We start from the raw sequence: 25,228 nt of genomic DNA, 5'->3' as shown, positions 1-25,228 counted from the left end.
CTTGGCATTCAGGCCAAAGAGTTCGATCTTGGTTTCATCAGACCATAGAATCTTGTTTCCTTTGGGTGCCTTTTGGCAAACTCCAAGCTGGCTGTCATGTGCCTTTTTACTGAGGTGTGGCTTCCGTCTGGCCACTCTACCATAAAGGCCTGATTGGTGGAGTGCTGCAGAGATGGTTGTCCTTCTGGAAAGTTCTCCCATCTCCACAGAGGAACTCTGGAGCTCTGTCAGAGTGACCATCGGGTTCTTGGTCACCTCCCTGACCAAGGCCCTTCTACCCGATTGCTCAGTGTGGTTCCAAACTTCTTCCATTTAAGAATGATGGAGGCCACTGTGTTCTTGGGGACCTTCAATGCTGCAGAAATGTTTTGGTACCCTTTCCCAGATCTGTGCCTAGACACAATCCTGTCTCGGAGCTCTACGGACAATTCCTTCGACCTCATGGCTTGGTTTTTGCTCTGACATGCACTGTCAAATGTGGGACCTTACAAAGACAGGTGTGTGCCTTTCCAAATCATGTCTAATCAATTGAATTTACCACAGGTAGAAACATCTCAAGGATGATCAATGGAAACAGGATGCACCTGAGCTCAATTTCGAGTCTCATAGCAAAGGGTCTGAATATTTATTTAAATTTTTAATACATTTGCAAACATTTCAAAAAACCTGTTTTCGCTTTGTCATTATGGGGTATTGTGTGTAGATTGATGAGGGACATTTTTTTTATTTAATTAATTTTAGAATAAGGCTGTAACGTAACAAAATGTGGAAAAAGTGAAGGGGTCTGAATATGAATGCCCTGTATGTCACATGAGGGAGTTGGGTGAAGTCAAGCACGTGTATTAGGCCTATGGACCTATGCCTGTAGGACAGTTCATTCAATCCTATTATCGCAACTAAATGGAGAGATGGTGGCATGTTAAATTCAGGATTGTTTCATTGCAAAACATTTTGTCAAACTTATAAAAAAGGGCTCTTTTTTTAAAACACAGATTTTTACAACACAGGTAACTGCCACAATAATGTAAACGCTTGAGTAAATGAGGGATACAAAGTATATTGACAGCAGTTGCTTCCATACAGGTGTCGTTCCTGAGTTAAGCAATTAACATTCCATCATGTTTAGGGTCATGTATACTGAACAAAACTATAAATGCAAGATTTTACTGAGTTACATAGAAGGAAATCAGTCAATTGAAATAAATTAATTAGGCCCTAATCTATGGATTTCACATGACTGGGCAGGGGTGCAGCCATGGGTGAGCCTTGGAGGGCATAGGCCCACCCACTTGGGAGCCAGGCCCAGCCAATCAGAATGAGTCTTCCCCACAAATTGACTTTATTACAGACAAACATACTCCTCAGCACCCAAAATTTTAGAGAAATAAGCTTTTTGTGCATGTGGAAAATTACTGGGATTTTTTATTTCAGCTCATGAAACATGGAACCAACACTTTACATGTTGCGTTTTATATTTTTTGTTCAGTGTATAATAATGCTGGGCAGGCCAGTATTTTGGCTACCATGGCTATGCCCCCATAGGATGACAATGCGTCCATCCACAGGGCACGAATGGTCACTGAATGGTTTGATTAGCATGAAAACAATGTAAACCATATGCCATGTCCGTCTCAGTCATTAGATCTCAACCCAATTAAACACCTATGGGAGATTCTGGAGAGGCGCCGGAGACTGCGTTTTTTCACCACCATCAACAAAATACCAAATTATGGAATTTCTTGTGGAAGAATGGTGTCGCATTCCTCCAATAGAGTTCTAGACACTTGTAGTATCTATGCCAAGGTTCATTAAGCTGTTCTGGCTTGTGGTGGCTCAACACCTTATTAAGACACTTTATGTTGGTGTTTCTTTTATTTTGGCAGTTACCTGTAGAATCTCAATTAAACCTATTGAAGGGGAGCACCCGCAGTGGGGTTTGAACCAGCAACCTCGAGGTTATAGGGAAGGTGCACTACCTCCTGTGCCCTAGACAATTATTTTGGAAGAGGTCAGTACATTTTCATCTATTGAGGACTGGGCACACAAGTTAAACCTAATGCTTACAGATTGAATCCCACTTACAAAAAGGCATAAGGAACTCTTGAAATATCCCATCACTGCCACCATTGTAGCGATTGGCGGGAAACAACCATCATGGTCCAGTGGTTATGCAGTAACTGGGAAAGCTCCGTTCCTCTTGTGCCAGATAGGCCCAGACTTCTTGGCAGAAGGCATAGTAGCGTTACTCATCTACTTCTATTTTGATACACTACATTACCAAAATTATGTGGACACCTGCTTGTCGAACATCTCATCCCAAAATCATGGCCATTAATATGGAGTTGGTCCCCCCTTTGCTGCTATAACAGCCTCCACTCTTCTGGGAAGGCTTTCCACTAGATGTTGGAATATTGCTGCGGGGACTTGCTTCCATTCAGCCACAAGAGCATTAGTGAGGTCGGGCACTGATGTTCGATGGGGTTGAGGTCAGGGCTCTGTGCAGGCCAGTCAAGTTCTTCCACACCGATCTCGACAAACCATTTCTGTATGGACCTCGCTTTGTGCATGGGGGCATTGTCATGCTGAAACAGGAAAGGGCCTTCCCCAAACTGTTGCCACAAAGTTGGAAGCACAGAATCGTCTAGAATCTCATTGTATGCTGTAGCGTTCAGATTTCCCTTCACTGGAACTAAGGGGCCTAGCCCGAACAATGAATAACAGCCCGAGACCATTATTCCTCATCCACCAAACTTTACAGTTGGAACTATGCATTGGGGCAGGTTGTGTTCTCCTGGCATCCGCCAAACCCAGATTTGTCCGTCGGACTGCCAGATGGTGAAGCGTGATTCATCACTCCAGAGAACACATTTCCACTGCTCCAGTGTCCAATGGCGGTGAGCTCTACACCATTCCAGCCGACGCTTGACATTGCGCATGGTGATCTTAGGCTTGTGTGCGGCTGCTTGGCCATGGAAACCCATTTTATGAAGCTCCTGATGAACAGTTATTGTGCTGAAGTTGCTTCCAGAGGCAGTTTGGAAGTTGGTAGTGAGTGTTACAACAGAGGACAGAAGATTTTTACGCGCTATGCGCTTCAGCACTCGGCGGTCCTGTTCTGTGAGCTTGTGTGCCTACCAATTTGCGGCTGAGCCATTGTTGCTCCTAGACGTTTCCACTTCACAATAAAAGCACTTACAGTTGATGGGGCAGCTCTAGCAGGGGAGAAATTTGACAAACTGACTTGTTGGAAAGGTGGCATCCTATGATGGTGCCATGTTGAAAGGCACTGAACTCTTCAGTAATGTTTGTCTATGGAGATTCCATGGCTGTGTACTCGATTTTATACACCTGTCAGCAAGGGGTGTGGCTGAAATAGCCGAATCCACTAATTTGAAGGGGTGTCCACATACTTTTGTATATATAGTGTATTTATGTGTCATTAATATGGCCTAGCTTAAAACCTTAAACCTGTATGGAATATATGCAGCCCACACGAACAAAAATGATCATTCCAATTATTTCATACAGTATTATCATTTACCCAAACGAGAATACATATTGATTTCTCTATTTGTTTATTTATAAGCATGCGTAAAATGTGCGTAATTTCGAACTAATTTATGGGACAAAGGTGTACCGCTAGGATGAGAGGAACACGCGGGTACAAGGAGAGGAGGAGTCGACCACCTCTCCTTGAGCCAAATGCACTCGTCCCTCCTCTCTGCAACAGCCCGTTCCCCCCTTAAACCTTGGCCAAACCCCCGCCCCATCACTCCACTCTGCCTGTTTTTCCATACGGTACAGTCTGAACACACGGGCACGAAATGGATACGGAAGGGAGCCAGAGCAGCCTGTCCTCCACGGACTCCCCTCACGACCCCTGGTAAACCTACCTTCCTCAGTCGGCTATACCTAGTCCTGAGATCGGATACACCTCCGAGACGAATCCAGGAGTGGAGAGAAACTACCTATTTTACTGAGACGGAGAGCATACTCGCACTTTTTGTGTTGTTGGTCCATGGCACTGCTCATCTTCAAAGAGAGACCGCTCATTCATTGTATTTTTGTGAACAGAGAAATTATATTTTGGCTTCAATAACGGTGTTATAACTTATAATAAGCGAGTTAAATATTGCTGTCGACATTTCTAAATGATTGAACTGCCCTCGTTTACCCAGCATCAAAGCTTACATGTTACCTAGGACTATTTAATGTGCTTTTTCACTTATGCGTTATTTCTTTTAGCAAAATGTTCATTGGCGGCCTCAGCTGGCAGACGACACAAGGTAAGCTTTTTTCTCCAAACTTTATAAAACTTTTATCAGCCGTTTATTCTCGTATGTAATTCTCAGTCATATCTGTTTTAAAGTCACAGTGAGAGTAGGAAATAATAATCTGTAGCTAATAGCCTAAATCCTAGTTTTGATTCAAGATTTCTAAAAGTGATTAATGAGTTATGCTAAGCTCATTTGGCATCTAGATAAATTCAATCTGTGGTCCACCGCTAAAATCAAAGCCCCCCATTCAACTCAGATCAGTAGCCTAGCCTACAGGGGAATATAATAAAGAATGCCAAGATGAAAATGAACCAATCCTAAAGTAATGAGACAAAACTATAACTGGCCTAAATCTATAAATCCGTTAAAAATGGTATGGCATTTTGGAAAAGGAGTTTACAAAAGTTCTGCTGAATAAATCAATAGGCTATTGTTCAAGACAATAATTGCGCATTTATCGCAGGAAGATAGATTTTGTTGCATCCCTTGAGGGATGAGTTTTGTCTTGATTCTGTCATTGGATAATGGATCATAATTTAGTCTCTATTATGTATAGGCTGTCATTGTCAACTTTAAACATTCCTTATTTTATTTTCTCATTACTGGACACTGGACAGTAACATTGTTGACGTTTGAACCCAATCACATACTGCGACCATCAGAAAGTTGAACAATGGTGGCTACAATTATACCGTAGTAGGCAGTAGCGTCACACACCACCTGCTTTATGCTACTGACATACAAAAAAAATAGTTTATCTCAGTTTGTTGGTCTTCTTTCTTTCAGAGGGATTGAAAGAGTACTTTTGCAAGTATGGCGAAGTGAAGGAGTGCATGGTGATGCGGGATCCAGTTACTAAGCGTTCTAGGTGAGGGGGGCGTGCGCGGTGCAGCGCCCTATCAGAAAAGCCCAAGCCTGCTCGGACACATCACACCAGTTCAACTGCTCGTGATGACATAGGCCTACTTCATTCATATGATTAATATGTGTCAATACTTTCTTTATGTGTTTAATTATTGTACAGTGCCTTCAGAAAGTATTCATACCCGTTGACTTATTCCACATTTTGTTGTTACAGCCTGAATTCAAAATTGATTAAATAGATTTTTCTCACCCCATCTACACAATACCACATATTGACAAAGTGAAAACATATTATTATTATTTTTTGCACATTTATTGAAAATAAAATACAGAAATCTCATTTACATACGTATTCACAACCCTAAGTCAATACATGTTAGAATCACGTTTAGCAGCGATTACAGCTGAGTCTTCCTGGGTAAGTCTCTAAGAGCTTTGCACACCTGGATTGTACAATATTTGCCCATTATTCTTTTCAAAATTCTTCAAGCTCTGTCAAATTGGTTGTTGACCATTGCTAGACAACCATTTTCAGGTCTTGCCATAGATTTTCACGCAGATTTAAGTCAAAACTGTAACTTGGCCACTCAGAAACATTCACTGTCTTCTAGATTTGGCCTTGTGTTTTAGGTTATTGTCTTGTTGAAAGGTGAATTCGTCTTCCAGTGTCTGGTGGAAAGCAGACTGAACCAGGTTTTCCTGAACCAGGTTGCCTGTGCTTAGCTCCATTCCGTTTCTTTTTTATCCTAAAAAACTCCCCAGTCCTTAACTATTACAAGCATACCATAACATGATGCAACCACCACTATACTTAAAAATATGAAGAGTGGTCCTCAGTAATGTTTTGTATTGCCATAACAAAGGGGTTGAATACTTATTTACTCCAGACATTTCAGCTTTTCATTTTTAATAATTTTCAAAAATATTCAAAAAACAAAACTGCACATTTACATTTACGTCATTTAGCAGACGCTCTTATCCAGAGCGACTTACATGAGCAATTAGGGTTATTTTTTGACATTATGGGGTATTGTGTGTAGGCCAGTGACAAACAATCTCAATTAAATCCATTTTAAATTCAGGCTGTAACACAACAAATGTGGAAAAAGTCAAGGGGTGTGAATACTTTCTGCTGGGTGCTGAGGCTCTTTGTTGATATTTATTTGCAGGGGTTTTGGATTTGTCACGTTTCTTGACCAGGCCGGTGTGGATTCAGTTTTGGCAGTAACCAGGCATGAGTTGGATTCGAAAACAGTGAGTTATTCATCCACTTAAAGTATTTCTGTAGACTAGAATACTTTTCTAGTCTTATCACTTCAATTTTTATACAAAAGCCTACTACAAAACATGTCTTCCGTTCTCAAGAACTAAAACATTATTTGATATGGCTGTAGTAGTTTTATCAATTTGAATAGTCTTTTAGACATACTCTACTATTAAAAAAAACAAAAAACTTTTGTAAAGTTATTACGTTATCTCTGGGAAATAAGTTAAATATAGATATATTATTGCCTTTATATGGCACTATTAAAGAGATCCATTGCTGCCTTTAATTTAAACTAGACTACTAAACTAGGCTACTAGTAAAATACTTTTGAGTAATGCTCTTACCATTATGATTTGCAAGTGTTCTTTATACATGACGCTTAATGGGATATAAAAACTATACGTTGAGCCATGGAGTAAAGCTCAGGAATAGACTGGGCTACAGAATGTGCTCTCTCTTTCCCTTACCCTCCACAGTGAAACAGTCAAGAAAGCATTACACAGTGTCAATTGCCATGGTAACTGGGGGACCCAGACAGGGTTGTGTTCAATAGCACCGTTTCTGCTTCATAACAAGTGTAAACTCATCATCAAACGTTCTGCATGCTGTTTTATACTTCAGTTCGCAAGTCATTTGTTCCTCGGGTGAAAATTACCTACATAACTGTCTTATTTAAAAACATCTATGAATTAACTTGTGCCTCTGCACCCTGAAACTAGTAAGCTACAGGTGTTGATGTAGTTAGGACAAGATAGTGATATTCCCAACATTGTCATATCAGTGCTATTCAATAGGGAGGGCGTGTCAGAACAACCACTACCATATGGAAGGGCATTATTATCCCTTGTGGGAAAACAAAACAAAATCTCAGAACACCATTAGCCAGATCAAAGATTGCCCTATTGTTTCAGACATTACCTGTTTCTATGTGTACATGTGCATGAGGGAGTGTGTATAACTTGTGTTTTTAAAACTCTGGGTGTTGTGTGTCTTTGTCATTAATGAATGTGGGCTGGTTTGGGAACAATGCTGCCCGTTGGTCGCCATAGGGACGGCTAAGTTCCCCCTTACTGGGTGGGAGTGGTGATGGCTGGGGGTAGGTCAGTGTATTGAAATGTGCTGAGGCTCTTTCTTCCCTTTTGTGTTTGGAGAGGTACACCATCTCAACATATCTACAGATATACACACGGAAGATTAGTTGAGACTAAAGAGGACACCACTCAGGGGAGGGAGGGAGGGGGTCATAGTTAGGGTGGAGAGCTTTATGGGATGGGAACGGCACAGATTCAAAGTAACATTCTGTGCAGAAGTATAGAAAAAGGTTTGTAGATAAATAATAGATTTACAAAAGTCAGACCAAGTCAAAGGTTACTACATCAGTCTGATTTGGCATGATGATAGTTACAATGGGGGCTTTAATGGTTAGTTGCCATGGCTTTTGTGTCTCCATGACACCCCCCTCCAAAGAGAATGGACACAAAACCAACATCTTTGAAAATGATCATTCCTGGGATACCAGACTAGGTGACAGTTTAACCTCCTATCAAAACCTAGAGGAGTAATAGATTAGATCCATGTGTTGTCAGCTGGATGGAGCATGGCTGAGTGTGGTTGGTAAAAGGGTGTGACTGTGCTCTGCATGGCCGGTGCTCTGTTGTAGCTTTAGAGTGTGTGTGTCTGGGGTGGTCTGACTCAGTGACCAACGGCAGGGGTGGGATAGTGAGTAGGGTAGGCTTTAGTTTAGAGTGAGAACACCCTGCCCCCCTCTCCTCTCTCTCTCACAGCCACAGGCAGGCTGTCCTGTTAGAGAGTAGAGAGAGAAAAGTTATCCAATGGCAACAGAAAGAATGTACCATGCTGTGACTGACTAACCTGCTCCAGGATGAGAATGGAGAGATGTTTACTAAGAAGGACTTTTATTTGTAACTGCTAGGCACACTGTCTGCAAGTGACTTGAGTAGACTTGAGTCTATGGAGAATGATTGTATTATGTTCTTGTAAGATTACTCCCATTGGAGTGATGTTGCACTCTGTCGTCAAGGTTTAGAAAAGTGTTTGAGGTAAAGTGAGTTTGACAAGATATTACATCATCCTATATTTCTCTAGCATAACTTTAACACAAGGATACTCATTGCAACAGTAGTTCAATCTCAAGTTACAGAGCTCCCGAGTGGCGCAGCGGTCTAAGGCACTGCATCTCATCTTGAGGCGTCACTACAGACCACCTGGTTCGATTCCAGGCTGTATCACAACCGGCCGTGATTGGGTGTCCCATAGGGCGGCGCACAATTGGCCCAGCGTCGTCCAGGTTTGGCCGGTGTAGGCCGTCATTGTAAATAAGAATTTGTTCTTAACTGACTTGCCTAGTTAAATAAAGGTTAAATAAATAACATTTAAAAAAAGACCACCTGCAGCTCGTAAAACATATTCTATCTAAACATAGAGAACTGTGTCAGTCGGACTCAGTCCTGAATATGGACGTCATTGGTGCACTCCCACACCTGCTATGCACCCACCCAAGGCAAGCTATAAGGTCCTAAGAAAGGGAAAAGAATAACCTGTCCTAGAAAAGGTCCAGTTCAAATCAAAGAAGTTTGAGACATCCTAAAATCATTCATTCTATGATTATAGAATCTGTATAGATAAGCTGTTTCAGTTAGCCCTGACGTGAAGCGACAAGCATGCTGACCCAGGAGGAAGACGAGGAGAGCGAGGAAGGGATGCATGAAGGGATAGAGGGAAGGTGACAGGTGGGATCACCCCATTTGTGATTAGTATGGATCTTTCAGTGTAACATTTCTAGTGTTGATTCAAGAGTTAAATTAACACTGTAAAGAGTTATATTAACACTCAATGATGTAAAAGAACGCAAGTGTTGGTGTTCCCATTATTATCATATTTCCCAGAATACTTTATTGCAGGTAGATTTTTAGAATTGTTTGTGTCAATATCTATGTTTTTGCATGTACATTGATTGATTAATTAATCTTATGCTACTCATATATAAATAAGATACATTTTTCTAAATGATTCCAATCTGTTATTTGGACTTATTGTACCTGTTATGGTTGTTCCAGTTTATATATTTAAGGTAGTCTTATATTTTAGTCTTCCTAACCCTGGCAGTCATTCTGAATGCAGGTTGCGTGTATAAAAAATATAAATAAATGTTGGATTCCAATAGGAATTGCACATCACTACGCAATCCAGCGTAATGTGATTCACAGGGCTGATGTGGCCTGTAAACTATGAGTTTCAGGCCACTGAATTAGAGTAAAACTAGGCCCTCAAAAGAAGGCCTTATAAAATATGTATTGTATTGTCTTAAATAATTACATTTTAATGAGTTAGGATCTCACTTGGTGAAGGCCACAGGACTGAAAATGAATGATTGCAACAGCCATGTCTCTGTCACTAACAAACACAGTCATGGGTGGTACTGGTAACTCTAAAATTCAATCGACAGGCACCCTGGGAAATATGCAAACAAGGCTTAAAACTACAGCAGGGCTATTCAATTTCGGTCCTGGAGGGTCGAAACATTTCTGTTTGGGATTTTGTATGGTTCTTCAAAGAACCATCCCATTTATGGTTCTTCATAGATCCTAAAATGGTTCCCCTATAGCATCGCTCTCAAGAACCTTATTTGGTTCCAACTTGCACCTTTATTTTAAAGAGTGCATGGTTGGACTGTAATTGGTCAAAGGGATCATCCTGATTTGATAAGACCCCTTGCCTTGGTCTTAGTCTCAGCTCTGTGGACAGTCGGTGGGCCTGGGTTACAGCCTGGCCTGTCTCCCTGACACCAACACCTCTGCCACATTTAGCGTGATCCAATAAATATGTCATCATGATTTTTTTTTAAAGCAGGGTGTTTTACAGTTTCCATGGTTATGTATTTTACTTTGTGTCATAAATATAGAAAAGGGGGGCATTTAACTTTCTCAAATCAATTCTCTATTTGGGTCATTCATTTTGTTTTCAACAATGATTTTATGAAAACGTTACCTCACCTGTCTAATGTCCATATCTTCCCCCCATGGGTGTGTGTTGGTTGCTCTATGTTGATTCTATTTGTGTGTGTGTGTGTCTGTTTGTTTGTTTTTTAATGTGCACAGGAGTGTTGGACATCAGGAGGGTTGGTGACCGGAGGTGACTATCAGAGTAGTCTAGAGACCATAGAACTAAACAGTAGACTGCATCCGATACACCATCCAGTCTAGCCTAGACTTCTCACTCTGCTCAATAGAACCTGCTGTGATGTCGACACTATACACGTAGACTAAACACTGTACTTTACTCTGGTAAACGCATGTGGTTTACCATAGAGGCACTAGCTCTCTACTGTAGTTCTACTCTACCCTGTCATGGTTACGGACTAATATAGAACAGTACAGAATGGAGTAGTCTAATTGTTCTCTAGTTCTATTAGATCAGTATAGACTAATACTATAGAGGTCTCCAAGTCCTGTACTATAGTCTCTATAGTTGCATCTTTTTGGCATGGTGTAGTTATACTCTTTATCCAATCTGAACAAATGACTATATTGTCAATTGTAAATATATAAATTCAATGGTTTGGCTTTTGTGTGACAAATTACATGGTGAATCTACAATTGACCTGACAGTTTATGTAATTGCATTATTATTATTATTATTATTATTATTATTATATTCATTTAGTATTATTATATTTCAGTCTCTGCACTGTTAGTGATAGCTTAGCTCTCACTTTTACTGAAGAACTGTGTGGAAGAACTGTGTGATAAACACACTATGAAATGTTGGCTTTTAAATAGCTCACAAAATCATCATAATGTCTTAGCGGGAGAGAAAGGCAAAAACAAACAAACACAAATAAATAAAATGAGGCTGATGTGCTGTCAGTGTGTGAGGTTGACGGCTCTCTCCCCTGTTTGCGTCCGTCCATTCTCCCTCCTCGTCTTCCTCATCTTCCTCTTGTTCTGTGCTGTCCCTCCCTTTCTTTCGCCTACTGTGTCTCTTTCGCTGCCCTTTTTTTGCGGAGGTGAGATGTGATTGTAGTGCCTGTGTGAGATTCCAGGAGATCACATGTCGCATGTTGGTGACGAGAGGAGGAGAGGGCTGTGGAAGGCAGGCATGCCGGAAAACATTCCCACACTTTCCACCTGCACACGCACACCAATAAATCAGCACTTCAGGGGTTGTAAAAGTATTCATTACAACTAAGACCAGCTCTGGCTGGGCCAATGGGGTTATGGTTACAATTAGTTAAAATGAGAGTTTCTTAGTTCCAAATCTACCAGCAGATTCTTTCAGAGAGAAAGTAAATATTATACTCATCTATTTTTTCACCTTCTATGCCCCACGTTGTGAAAAAAAATGATCCTTTAGTTGTCTTATTGCTCTAGCTCTCATAATGACCTAATGTATGTACTGGTGCAGCATTATAACCCAGACACGCATGTTAAGAAGGAAGCCTTACAGGATGAGGCAAAGAGCGGCACCAAAGAAACCATAACCATGGACTTGGTTCACAGTTACCTGTATTGAGCTGTGTGTCTAAACTGGCCTTTCTCCTCTTAACTCCCTCCTCTAGATTGATCCGAAAGTTGCATTCCCTCGTAGAGCCCAGCCCAAGGTGAGTGAGCCAGTCTAGTCATGGTTTATCAGGGCTTAGTCCTGTGAGTCCAGTTTGAATGGCATTGCTGGGAGGGAGCAGAATAGCCTGTGCTTGCTATGTTAAGCTTTTCACATTCTATCTGGGCTAATGCCTTGTCATGAGATGAACATAACTGCTGCTGTGACATCAATGTGTTCCATACTCTTGTGTGATCAAGTGGCTTTTGTTAACACCTTATACAGCACAATAATATACATTTGTATATTCATAAGAGCCTAACGTGTATACTGCAAGTTCACCGGCATTAATGCAGGTGGTGGTAGCAGAATACGTTTTCTACATAAGCAGTGTAACAAGTATGTTAATAATGTACTGTACTGTTTGTCGTGATGCCATAAAGATCAACATAAAGTCTGAAACCATTTTGTGGTAATACTTGGCCAGAGCTATTTCAGCTGACTCCTTTATTTTTCATGCAAAGGGGTCTTTTAGGTGCTTTGAGGTAAATTGGAAGCTTGGCTGCTGGTGGTTTTTCCATTGGCACCTGAATTCATTTATAATTGAGATGGATAATACCAGGCTACCAAACTACAGCCACCATTAAAAGTTCATCTTAATCCATGGTGTTATCACAGTTATTCATTCATTCTCCATCCATTCATAAACTGACCAATTTTCCCTTGCAGCTAGTGACTCGGACCAAGAAGATCTTTGTTGGAGGTCTGTCCGTGAACACGACCATTGAGGATGTCAAGGCGTATTTTGACCAGTTCGGAAAGGTAAGCAGCATGGGAGCTAGTATAGCTATTGAAATGTGATATAGAAAGTAGACGTGTGGGGATCTGTGTCTCAGACTGTGTTGAGGGAGTGGAGATGAGTGTGATGTTGCAACATCCTCCATGCCACTGTTTTCCTCAACCCGTCTCACATCTTTGTTGTTTAGATAAAACTGATTGCTGAGTTAAGGGTAAAAATGAAGTGCAATTGAAGAGTTGTTTTGGAAGAAAGGAGAGTTACTCATGGGAGGGGTGGAGGAGAAGAGGGATAGAGAGGGTAGAACGGAGGTATGGAGCATTAGGCTAAGTTAGGGAGAAAAAGTTTTGGAGAGGGAGTGAGTGTGGCGATGGTGGGGAAGGGGGAGGGATTATCAGAATCTGAATTAATCTGATGTAACAGCTGCTCCTACCCCCAACCCCCTCCTTGCCTGTTACCGTGGTAACCCGGCTTGCCCATTGTCCCCAAGTAATTCAGCGTTTTGTGTTGAGGGGGTGGGGGGGTTGGAGGTTGGAGAGTGTCAACCCATGAGTTGTGTAACAATAACACTGGTAGACCAACGGTCAAAACAGACCCAAACCAGCATACTTGTCACTTCCAGTCTGTCTTCAGTTCTTCAAACTTATGCCTTTGATTTTATTTGAATATCCATAGATATTTATTTGAATATCCGTATTGTACTCAAAGTTTTTACTCTTCCCACCATAGATTCCAAGGGCTTTGAAATGCAGAGCAGAGAGAATAAATGAAGGGGTAACAAAGGCAGAAGGGAGAACGGGTGCAGGGATTTAATGGGACTATTATGTCTTTGAACAAAGCTAGGCAAATATTTTGTTAGTTTGTACAGGAGTTCAATATTTACAAGGAGGTGCGCTGTGGTGCGCTCGTACTCCTCTGTTGAATCTTCTAACTTTTCTTACTTTTTGTTGACACTATTTTAAACAGACAACTTGAAATAGTGGTCGCAAGTAACCTACGCAAGTAAGTAAGGTGCAAATTCAGTAGGAAATCTGATAAACCAATGAGCCTGGATACTAACTAGATTAGCTTTCAACCCCAATAAAAGGCTGAGGCGAAGCTAATTTATGTAGTTTACCATTAGTCAGTCAGGGCAGAGTGATTATGTAATATTCAATTCAAAGTCTTGATAATTGAAATTATACTTCCTGTATCTATCACATACGTATGTGGCACACGAAATGCTTCACTCCCAATCATAAAACCACATTAATGGAATGAGACAGAGAGAGAGAGATGGATAGATGGAGAAATGTAAGCTCTAGCCACCCATGGAAGTTTCTGATTAGACTGCCTCACTGGACCTTTTGTCTCCTGCCCTGCTCTGGACAAGGGGGTGGAGAGAGGGATGGGGAGAGGATGAGAGGGAGGATGAGCAGTGTAAGAGAGGGGAAGAGGGGAATATTGTCCAGTGCACCATTAAAATGTCCCGTGTTTGAAATATATAGCTTTGAAGGACGGTTATTGACTTATTTAGAAACATTTAGTTAAATGAGGACATTATTGACGTTTTAACTTGTAAACTTGAATTGCACTGGGTACTTGTGGAATTATGTACAGTATGTACAGTTTGGTTAAAGTTTGGTGCTCTAAACTGTGGAGCAACATTGTCTGTGTTGTTGCATTGCTGTGTCATGGTGCTTGGCCTGGAAAGAGGCAGGGCTGGTTAGGGAGACAGGAGGGGTGATACAGAAATGTCAGAGTGGAAAGAGTCAGTGATTTGAGAGAGCGAAGACCGACAGGTCTTCTTTCACATTGGCTGGAGGCCCTCCTCCCTCACCCTTGACCTTTCTTTGTGCAAGCTGCCCAAGGGTGTCCCCAAGCACGAACACACACACACACTGACACACACGCATTGACTAACACAATGTATCAGCTCTGGGTGGAACCGTATAGGCGTGTGAATAAGTGGTTCTGGCAAATAGTAGGTGGAACCATGTGCTCCTGCCATTGGCTTTATTGCAAACTGAAAGGCATCAGATATTGAATGTGGAAAGCCTTTCTACAATATTAGTTAGCAATTTGTTTAGGAGTTCATTTGAATTATATTAGGTGTATGACAGTTCATGCTTTTTTATTAGATTTTGCATTGAAATGAATTGGTCTGTGTTCAGTTGAAGGTGAAACCTGGGCCTCTGTACTGTGAAGGAGGGAGGTACAGAGAGGGAGAGAGAGAGGGCACTAGGAGAAGTGGAATCATGGCTGACTGTGCCAACAGACAAAGCCTCCACACCTCTTTGTTATCTTGCTCCCATTCTTTGTCTCTCTCTGTTCTCCTCCCTCCCAATTTAGTCCCACATTTTCTGTCTCCACCACTATCTCACGATACTGTATCTTTCACTTCTCTCTTTCTCTCACACACACCCGTCTCTACCTCACCATGGTCTGTCTGTACGTGTATTCTCTCCCCAGTCCCTCTTCCCCTCATCCAACATTATACTTGCCCACATTTCTACCTTACTTATTGTATCCCCTATCACTCTCATTCTCTTTCTCTCTTTCTGTCTTTCTGTCTTTCTCTCTGTCTGTCTGTCTGTCTGTCTGTCTGTCTGTCTGTCTGTCTGTCTGTCTGTCTGCCTGCCTGCCTGTCTGTCTGTCTGTCTGTCTGTCTGTCTGTCTGTCTGTCTGTCTGTCTGTCTGTCTGTCTGTCTGTCTGTCTGCCTGTCTGTCTGTCTGTCTGTCTGTCTGTGTCTATCTATCTATCTGTATCTCTCTCTCTTCCTCTCTGTCTCTCTCACACTCTCACATATTCTCTCTCTCTTAACAATGAATGCTTGGTGCCGGATAAAGATCTTTAAGATATATTTTTGCACAGTTGCAATGGGAATGGCAAACTTTGGAAAGTAGTGGGAGCGAGGGTGGATTATGTCCTCTTTTTCAGAGAGAGATTGTGACTATGCAATTCAGAGGCAGGAAATCAAACTAAGAGAAACAGTGAAGTGTTTCTGATTTTGTGTTTGTCAATCAAAACTTTTCTAGCGGCCATCTTGTGCCCATGCATCATTCATTTCCCCCTCTTAAGATGTTTTCTTTCTTCTGTTTTCTTCTCTTCCTCTACTGTGCTCCCCTCCCTCCTTCCCTCTTCTCCTTTGTAACCGGTCCCCCTCCTCCACCCCTCCTCGTTTTGCCCCTTCTGTCCATCTGTTGCTGAGCCTCCCTGTAGAACTTGAGAAGGGGTGAGGTCAGACAATATGGCGCGTGTGTGCGTTGTGTGAGATGATGTGTGTAAAACTCTGTGTTTGTCTCCTCTAGGTTGATGATGCCTTGCTCATGTTTGACAAGACCACCAACAGACACAGAGGTAAGACTGAGTAACCCTCTCTCTGTCCAGTCCCCCAGTACTCCAAGCCTTACATCTCTGTATCCTCAATTGTTTTTTTACATTTACATTTAAGTCATTTAGCAGAAGCTCTTATCCAGAGCGACTTTCAGTTAGTGGGTTCTTCTTAATGTAGCTAGGTAAGACAACCACATATCACAATCGTAGTAAGTAATACGTTTCCTGAATAATGCAACTATCAGCTATCTCCTCCTTGTAGGCTGAACAGGAGGAACTGAGTAGGAGGAGAGGAACGAGTCTAGGCTAATTAGTCAGTCTGTTAATCGGGGATCAGGATAAAGCCTCCTTAAGCACCTCCTACCCACCCTGGGACTGATCGATTATGACAGCCCACCAGCTTTACTCGGCTGAGAGAGGTAGGGAGGCTCGCTCGCTGACCTGGCCAGGAGGGAGGGGAGGGAGGAGGGGATGAGCCAGGAACAGCGCCCCAGAGGGGGGAGGGTGCCAGTGTACTAAACGGCTATTACAGTACCTAATACAGGAGGTGGTTAGCAGTAGTGCATTAGCCCCACTCTCTAACTCCCAGAGACAGTAGAATGGATTTACCTAAAATTGGGTCTGAGATGCTCAATAATGGGAACAAGGGCTTTAATCAATGGTGTTGCCATGCACTTCATGAGCTGACCCTCCTCATATTCATTATTTGTATTTGTCCACTCCAGGGTTTGGCTTTGTCACGTTTGAGAATGAGGATGTGGTGGAGAAAGTGTGTGAGATGCACTTCCATGAGATAAACAGCAAAATGGTAAGCTAAGAAGTCAATCCTTCGTAATTCAATACACAATGTAATTGTTAGAGTTGTAGTTGTTGACTGTTTTGTCCCCCTCGTGTGTTTCTGACAGGTGGAGTGTAAGAAGGCTCAGCCCAAGGAAGTGATGTCACCCACGGGATCGGCCAGGGGGCGCTCTCGGGTAATGCCCTACGGCATGGATGCCTTCATGCTGGGCATCGGCATGCTGGGTAAGCTCATAGTGACGATGATGATGACAGTAATGTCGATGATGATGATGTGGCCCCTCATATCCTTTTACCCCATACCATCAAATGACTGTGTTAAGAATCTTCTCATAATATCATATTTTATATTATGTGTAGATGATTTACCACAGAAGTTACTACCGCTACGGGACAGATAGCATACCCTTAATAAGATAATCTCCCCTTAATAAGATCATTTCATATTTGAGCCTGCCAACTGAAAAGTCTATTAAAACATGTGGTACCAAATTAGTCTGAGGTACCCTGGAATTTATGCACTCTATGATCTTGGGATAAAGTAATGCATGTATGTGTGTAATATTGATATTTATGAGATATATAATAGGATTTAGTGGTTAAAGCATGCCTCTGAAGATGGGCTAATTATGACACTACCATATACTGTTCAGTCTGAGAACTGCAATATTCCCAATGACGTTGGCAGGACAACAGGGAATTATAGGCAAGGGTACAGTTGTTAAGTTAGATCAACTTTGAGCTGAGCATACATACACAAAATATCCTGTTGGCTGATCTAGACTAAAGAATGTATTTGACTCTATTGTTTCTGTGAACCTGTTGTTACATTGACAGTATCCTCTTTCACAGGCAGGGGGCAGCACTGTTTCACTCAAACACAGACGCATGACTGTCCTTTCACCATAGGTTACCCAGGGTTTCAGACAGCTACCTATGCTAGTCGAAGTTACACTGGCATCACCCCTGGATATACCTATCAATTCCCTGGTAAGAACCTACTCCTCCACCCATTCATACTCCCTTGAGTTAATCATTGCCATTTTGTCCTGTCCCTGGACCGTCACAGAGTAGTGGAGGAGTCCAATCATTTGATGATGGTTGTGTATTTCTTAGGGTTTATTCATTTTCACTTGGTGTGTGTCCAGACTCGTCATACTGTATATAGCTCCCACAACACAGACAAACTCTTTAACCAATACACAAACATGCCTCCATGGGAGCTCATAAAGCACTCTGAGTGTCATTTGCTGCTAATAAATATCAGGGAGTGGACCACATGTGATTGTGTGTGTTTGTAAGAGAAAGAGTCGGTATGTTTGTGGGGGAAAGTATATTCTTATTCCATCCTAACGTATTACGCTTGAACAACCAGTTAAGCTGAATTTTTCTGCTACGTAAATCTGCCACTTCCCATTCCATCTTCATTTCTTCCTCTTCCTCCATCTCCCTGGTCAAATCAAATCAAATCAAATGTTATTTGTCACAAGGCTCCCGAGTGGTGCAGCGGTCTAAGACACTGCATCTCAGTGCTTGAGGCGTCACTACATACCCCCTGGTTCGATTCCAGGCTGTATCACAACCGCCCGTGATTGGGAGTCCCATAGGGCGGCGCACAATTGGCCCAGCGTCGTCCAGGTTTGGCCGGTGTAGGCCGTCATTGTAAATAAGAATTTGTTCTTAACTGACTTGCCTAGTTAAATAAAGGTAAAATAAAAATAATAATACAAATGTGCCGATTACAACAGGTGTAGACCTTACTGTGAAATGCTTACTTACAATGCAGTTCAAGAAATAAAGTTAAGAAAATATTTACTAAATAAACTAAGGTATAAAAAAATCTAATCAAACCAAAAGTAACACACGAAAATGACATAACAATAACGAGGCTATATACAGGGGGTACCGGTACTGAGTCAATGAGCGGGGGTACAGGTTAATCGAGGTAATTTGTAAAGTCACTATGCATAGATAATAAACAGCGAGTAGCAGCAGTATAAAAATGTAAATAGTCTGGGTAGCCATTTGATTAATTCTTCAGCAGTCTTATGGCTTGGGGGTAGAAGCTGTTAAGGAGCCTTTATGGTCCTAGACTTGGCGCTCCGGTACCGCTTGCCGTGCAATAGCAGAGAGAACAGTCTATGACTTGGGTGACTGGAGTCTTTGACCATTTTTTGGGCCTTCCTCTGACACCGCCTAGTATATAGGTCCTGGATGTCAGGAAGCTTGGCCCCAGTGATGTACTGGGCCATACGCACTACCCTCTGTAGCGCCTTAAGGTCAGATGCCAAGCAGTTGCCATACCAGGCGGTGATGCAACCGGTCAGGATGCTCTCGATGGTGCAGCTGTAGAACTTTTTGAGGATCTGAGGACCCCTGCCAAATCTTTTCAGTCTCCTGGGGGGGAAAAGGTGTTGTCGTGCCCTCTTCACAACTGTCTTGGTTTGTTTGGACCATGATAATTTGATGGTGATGTGGACACCAAGGAACTTGAAACTCTCAACCTGCTCCACTTCAGCCCCGTCGATGTTAATGGGGGTCTGTTTGGCCGTCCTTTTCCTATAGTCCACGATTAGCTCCATTGTCTTGCTCACATGGAGGGAGAGGTTGTTGTCCTGGCACCACACTGCCAGGTTTCTGAGCTCCTCCCTATAGGCTGTCTCATTGTTGTCTGTGATCAGGCCTACCACTGTTGTGTCGTCGGCAAACTTAATGATGGTGTTGGAGTCATGCTTGGCCACGCAGTCGTGGGTGAACAGGAAGTACAGGAGGGGACTAAGCACGCACCCCTGAGGGGCCCCAGTGTTGAGGAGCAGCGTGGCAGATGTGGTGTTGCCTACCCTTAACACCTGGGGGCGGCCCGTCAGGAAGTCCAGGATCCAGTTGCAGAGGGAAGTGTTTAGTCCCAGGGTCCTTAGCTTAGTGATGAGCTTTGAATTAGTGTAGGTACACTTGGCATCACTTCTCATGTATTGAACCAGCAACATGTTTCATGTTAAGTTTGGACTTGAATGTTAAATTGGTAGTGTTGAGCAAAAGGGTTTGAATTTCTTCCTGCATGGGGCGGCAGGTAGCTTAGTGGTTAAGAGCGTTGTGGCAGTAACCGAAAGGTCGCTGGTTCTAATCCCCGAGCCGACTAGGTGAAAAATCTGTTGATGTGCCCTTGAGCAAGGCACTTAACCCTAATTGCTCATTTAAGTCGCTCTGGATAAGAGCGTCTGCTAAATGATTAAAATGTAATGTAAAATGTGTTGAACGCTGTGCTGTAGTCAATTAACAGCATTCTCACATAGGTGTTCCTTTTGTCCAGGTGGGAGTGCGATTTGAGATTGCGTCATCTGTGGATCTATTGGGGCGGTATGCAAATTGGAGTGGGTCTAGGGTTTCCGGCATGATGGTGTTGATGTGAGCCATGACCAGCCTTTCAAAGCACTTCGTGGCTACCGACGTGAGGGCTACGGGGCGGTAATCATTTAGGCAGGTTACCTTCACTTTCTTGGACACAGGGGCTATGGTGGTCTGTTTGAAACGTGTAGGTATTACAGACTCGGTCAGGGAGAGGTTGAAAATGTCAGTGAAGACACTTGCCAATTGGTCTGCGCATGCTTTGAGTACACGTCCTGGTAATCCATCTGGCCCCGCGGCTTTGTGAATGTTGACCTGTTTAAAGGTCTTGCTCATATCGGCTACGGAGAACATGATCACAAAGTCGTCCGGAACAGCTGGTGCTCTCATGCATGCTTCAGTGTTGCTTGCCTCAAAGCGAGCATAAAAGGCATTTAGCTCGTCTGGTAGGCTCGCGTCACTGGGCAGCTCGCGGCTGGGTTTCCCTTTTTTTCAAGCCCTGCCATATCCGACGAGCGTCAGAGCCGGTGTAGTAGATTTCAATCTTAGTCCTGTTTTGACGCTTTGCCTGTTTGATGGTTCGTCTGAGGGCATAGCGGGATTTCTTATAAGCGTCCGGATAAGTGTCCCGCTCCTTGAAAGCGGCAGCTCTAGCCTTTAGCTCGGTGCAGATGTTGCTTGTAATCCATGGCTTCTGGTTGGGAAATGTACGTACAGTCACTTATTGATGAAGCCGGTGACTGAGGTGGTATACTCCTCAATGCCGTTGGATGAATCCCAGAACATATTCCAGTCTGGGCTAGCAAAACAGTCATGTAGCGTAGCATCCGCGTCATCTGACCACTTCCGTATTGAGCGAGTCCTGCTTTAGTTTTTGCTTGTAAGCAGGAATCAGGAGGATAGAATTATGGTCAGATTTGCCAAATGGGGGGCGAGAGAGAGCTTTGTATGCATCTCTGTGTGTGGTGTAAAGATGGTCTAGAGTTTTATTTCCTCTGGTTGCACATGTGACATGCTGGTAGAATTTAGGTAAAACAGATTTGTTTGCCTGCATTAAAGTCCCCGGCCACTAGCAGCGCCGTTTCTGGATGAGCATTTTCTTGTTTGCTTATGGCCTTATACAGCTTGTTGAGTGCGGTATTAGTGCCAGCATCGGTTTGTGGTGGTAAATAGACGACTACGAATAATATAGATGAGAACTCTCTTGGTAGATAGTGTGGTCTATTTCTTATCATGGTGTCACCCTAGTTGTATGTTCTCTGCCGGTGTGTGTGTGTGTACGGATGAGTGTGTCCCTTACCTCGCTGGTGTGGTGTGTTTCAACAGCACTCTCTGATGTTTCTGTTCTAGAATTCCATTTAGAGAGGACCCCCCTTCTGACATCACCACACCCCCCTGAGCTCACAGGTCAGTCCCTCCTCTGGACTTTACAAGCAGCATGCTGTCAGTCTGCTACACACCCCTTTACTGTGCTACACACCAGTTATTAAACAGTGACACCAGTTATTACACAGTAATTACACACCACACAGTCGTGGGTTTGCACTCGTCAGTGTAATGTAGCCCCATATGTTAGAGTTGGACATGATGTCAATGATAATGATAAAAAATCTCCTCTTCCCTGTCAGCCATTCCTCTGTCGGCATATGGACCAATGGCAGTGGCGGCAGCAGCGGTAGCTAGAGGTATGTATGTATGATGGGTTGAGAAATGATTGCCAATTTGTTGTACAGTATTTCTCCTGTGTACCTAATGATGTGTCGGTCTACTTATTTGCATCTGTATATGTTATTTTAGGCTCCGTCCCCTCTCGCTCGGGGGGGTTCAACAGCCCTGGGCCAATGGCAGACTTATATGCAGCAGCCAATCAGGAGTCTGCTGTCAGCAGTTACCTCAGCGCTGCAAGCCCCTCCCCAAGCACTGGGTTCGGCCATAGTCTGGGGGTAAGACACAGCCCTTATCACGTAGGTATTTTAGACCCTATTCATGTTTGGAAATGCAAAAGGTGTCTGCATACTATCTGTTCAGTTTGTCATAGGAAGACTATCTATGCTATATAGCAGTGCTCCTAAGATGTTGATCTTGGCACGTGTTCATAGATCCATCATGCAATAGTGTCCAATCCTGTGTTATGACCGTATTTACATTGAGGGGGTCTGTTATGAGGATAGAATTGTCTGTCAACTGTTAAATCAAGTCAAATGAACAAGAATTGATGCTCTTGGGTAATCTACTGTCCATTTTGACAGATTTTGCTGGCACATTTGGTGAGGGTTGTGTTATTGTATTGTTGAGTGTGATATGATGGGCGCTCCCTCTAATCTCTCCTGTGTGTCTGACTGCTCCCTACAGGGTCCTCTGATTGCTGCGGCCTTCACTAACGGCTACCACTGAGAGAGTGAGTCTGCCACTACACCGCTCACAGCATCACATACTCAGAAGAGTTCCATTCAAATAAATCACTCTAATTTACTGTACATTTATTGTAACAATATAATGTTGCCTATAGAAGCATGAAAATGGTCTCTATTTCTCTGCAGAGCTGTGAACTGAGAGATGGAAAGAGTTGAAGCTGCTTTGAACTGGTCTGACATGTCTCTGTATGGTTACTCCTCTCTGGCCGTGTGACCCTGCAGCTGCAGTGGGAACACTGACCCTTGACCCCTGATGTCCCCGCCCCTCCTCCCACTGAGGATCTCTCTTCTTCAGACTTCCTGTGTTCTGTCTTTACATCACCTCCTGTCTAACATGTTACTGTAGTTAGCAGAAAGGAACAACAACCTTTAAAAATATATATGTTTCTGCTTGTATTAGAAAAACATGCTGAAAATTCTAGTTACTTTTTTATTGTGTCTTATTTCTTTTGACTGTTTTGTGAAGATTGTAATGTAATCTCATATGTCTTAATTCTTTGTTTAGTTTTTTTATTCATTTGATTATTTTGTCAGAAGAAGGTGTTTTATTGAGAGGCGGTGAGGGAGAAAAAGTGATCTCCAGGTACGAAATATGTGAAGGACTGGAGAAATAATTTGTACTGAATAAGTGTATATTTATATTTTAGTACATACTGAATTTTAACAGAACATTGCTGATTAATACCATTTTTTTTATGTATTACAAATTTGAAAAATGTATATCTTGGTAGGTTTTTAACAAACATTTGTTATACTAATAATGGTAAAAGTAACAAAATTGATAGTCATGAGCCTATTTCCAGTCAGATTGAACTGTGTGATGTCTGTTTTTGTAAAATATTGTAAATATATCTGTCTTTTGGATTCTGCAAAAAATTAGGGGTATTGGGAAGGCAGTAATGGTATTTGTTTTCAGCAGATGGTTTTGTACTTTCATTCATACTGTTCGGTGTTGGGCACCCAGACTGTTACATATCATAGTATCATAGTGTATTTGTGTGATTCATAATCTTTAGCTATCTGAGTTGTGAGACTGGTCCAGGTCTGTCAGAGTGAAAGGGTTTGCTCCTATACTGTGAATTCACCCAGGAACCCCTGTTATCAGCACTGGGAGAGAGAAAGCTTGAGATGTTACATAAATGTGGGCGATGCAGGTGTGGGGATACTTCTCTTATATGAGTAGGCCTAAAACAAGCTGTTTCTTTCCTCATTACTTGGAACTTATTTTATTGTTGTTTTAGAATTATAATTTTGAATATGTAATGGTTGTAAAGGAAAATGAAGGACAAACATGCAGGAACAGTCGTAAAACAGTTTCACGATGGTACGATTTCACAGATTGTGTTGATGCGTGTGACTGCGCGTTTGTGTGTTTATGTGTGTGTGTATTGTATGGCTATGTGGTCACACTTATTGGCATCAGGTGTGAAATGTATTGTCAGGGAATGGATACATTGGTGGCAAATGTGAATTTATAACCGCCATTTTGATTTGTTAATGAACTTCCTTGTCTCTGTCGATGTGTGGAGGGGATTCATTCATTCATTTCAGTGCTAAATTAACACTCTCAGAGGTGGTCCTGAGGCTCTTCCATGATGAGATTGTATGTATTTCTCCTCAACCCCCTTCTCCACACTGACAGATACAATGTATATCTATCTACTGGATGACACAGACTGGAGCCATGAAACTCATAAGAAGCTATATACTTTTTTAAGAGACAGCAATCATTTTGTAAACATTTTTTACGTTTTTGCAATGGGAGGTTAAATAAAGTGTTTTAATTTTATGGTTAGTTTAAGAACAAGAGGCGCTGTCAATTTCTATCACCAAGTTATAGATTTTGATATTTTTTTCTAAGCCTGCTGATTGATTGCCATGGTGTTGCAGCCTTTGGACTCTGTGCTCACTCTGAAAGGTAACGTTCTTGTCAACACTGTAACCCTCTTTTTCAATTTTTTACAATTCCTAATAAATTATTTTAAAACATTCTACTAATGCTTTAAGTTGTAACTGGCTTTCCAAACATAGTTTTCATGAAAAGGTTTAGAAACAGTATGAGATGAAGCGAGGGGGTAGTAATGGATTGATTTTCAAGCTTGACATGACTAGTATACTGTACTGTATGTCAGATATAAAGGGATTGCAGTCTCTCCCACTGGCGGACTTACCATTAGGCAGAAGAGGCAATTGCCTCAGGTCTCACATCATCAAGGGGCCTCATGAGCTGGGCATAACAAATATGAAAATAATTTATCCACTTGAGGCCCCCCCCATGCTCCGCTCGAGGCATAATAAAAAATAAAAATTCCCATCAAAATCTGTCTGTTTAAACTAGAGATGTCTGTTGCGGTGGAAGGTGGCAGAGCTACAGCGGTGTTTGTCAGACCAGGACACATCTCGAAAATCTGTCTTCTCACGAAAACGTCTGTAGTGTCCAAACAGTTTGGAGTACAAATGACTTTGACCCATCTATGGAAAGATGAGACTCACGAACATGATGGTGTTCTCCGACTGAAGGTAACCCGGTACCAGGCCAAAAAATGAATGTCAAAATGTATACAGGTAATTCCACTATAAAAATTATTAGCA

General features: G+C 42.3%; 1 protein-coding gene across 4 annotated transcripts; it reads left to right on the top strand.

Annotated features, from left to right (window-relative positions):
• The first annotated feature begins 3,373 nt into the window (after positions 1 to 3,373).
• On the top strand, positions 3,374 to 24,630 carry LOC121550197 (RNA-binding protein Musashi homolog 1). 4 transcript variants are annotated; one of them, XM_041862337.2, is made up of 15 exons: positions 3,374 to 3,883; positions 4,246 to 4,286; positions 5,064 to 5,145; positions 6,311 to 6,395; positions 11,987 to 12,028; positions 12,697 to 12,789; positions 16,055 to 16,103; positions 16,805 to 16,887; positions 16,985 to 17,102; positions 17,787 to 17,867; positions 21,573 to 21,629; positions 21,851 to 21,907; positions 22,020 to 22,165; positions 22,575 to 22,620; positions 22,763 to 24,630. In XM_041862337.2, exons 1-14 carry the CDS (start codon positions 3,825 to 3,827, stop codon positions 22,614 to 22,616), a joined length of 1,035 nt encoding a protein of 344 aa, XP_041718271.1. In that variant the 5' UTR covers positions 3,374 to 3,824; the 3' UTR covers positions 22,617 to 22,620; positions 22,763 to 24,630. The 4 variants fall into 4 exon arrangements, with proteins under 4 accessions (XP_041718271.1, XP_041718270.1, XP_041718269.1 ...); XM_041862336.1 differs by having other exon boundaries at positions 3,376 to 3,883; positions 22,020 to 22,186; XM_041862335.2 differs by having other exon boundaries at positions 3,376 to 3,883; positions 17,730 to 17,867.
• Positions 24,631 to 25,228: the final 598 nt, after the last annotated feature.

This window comes from Coregonus clupeaformis, chromosome 18 (assembly GCF_020615455.1).
Source record: "Coregonus clupeaformis isolate EN_2021a chromosome 18, ASM2061545v1, whole genome shotgun sequence".
NCBI classification, from domain to species: domain Eukaryota; kingdom Metazoa; phylum Chordata; class Actinopteri; order Salmoniformes; family Salmonidae; genus Coregonus; species Coregonus clupeaformis.
Note: the sequence above shows the minus strand (reverse complement) of the source record. Positions and strands in the feature narration are given on the sequence as shown.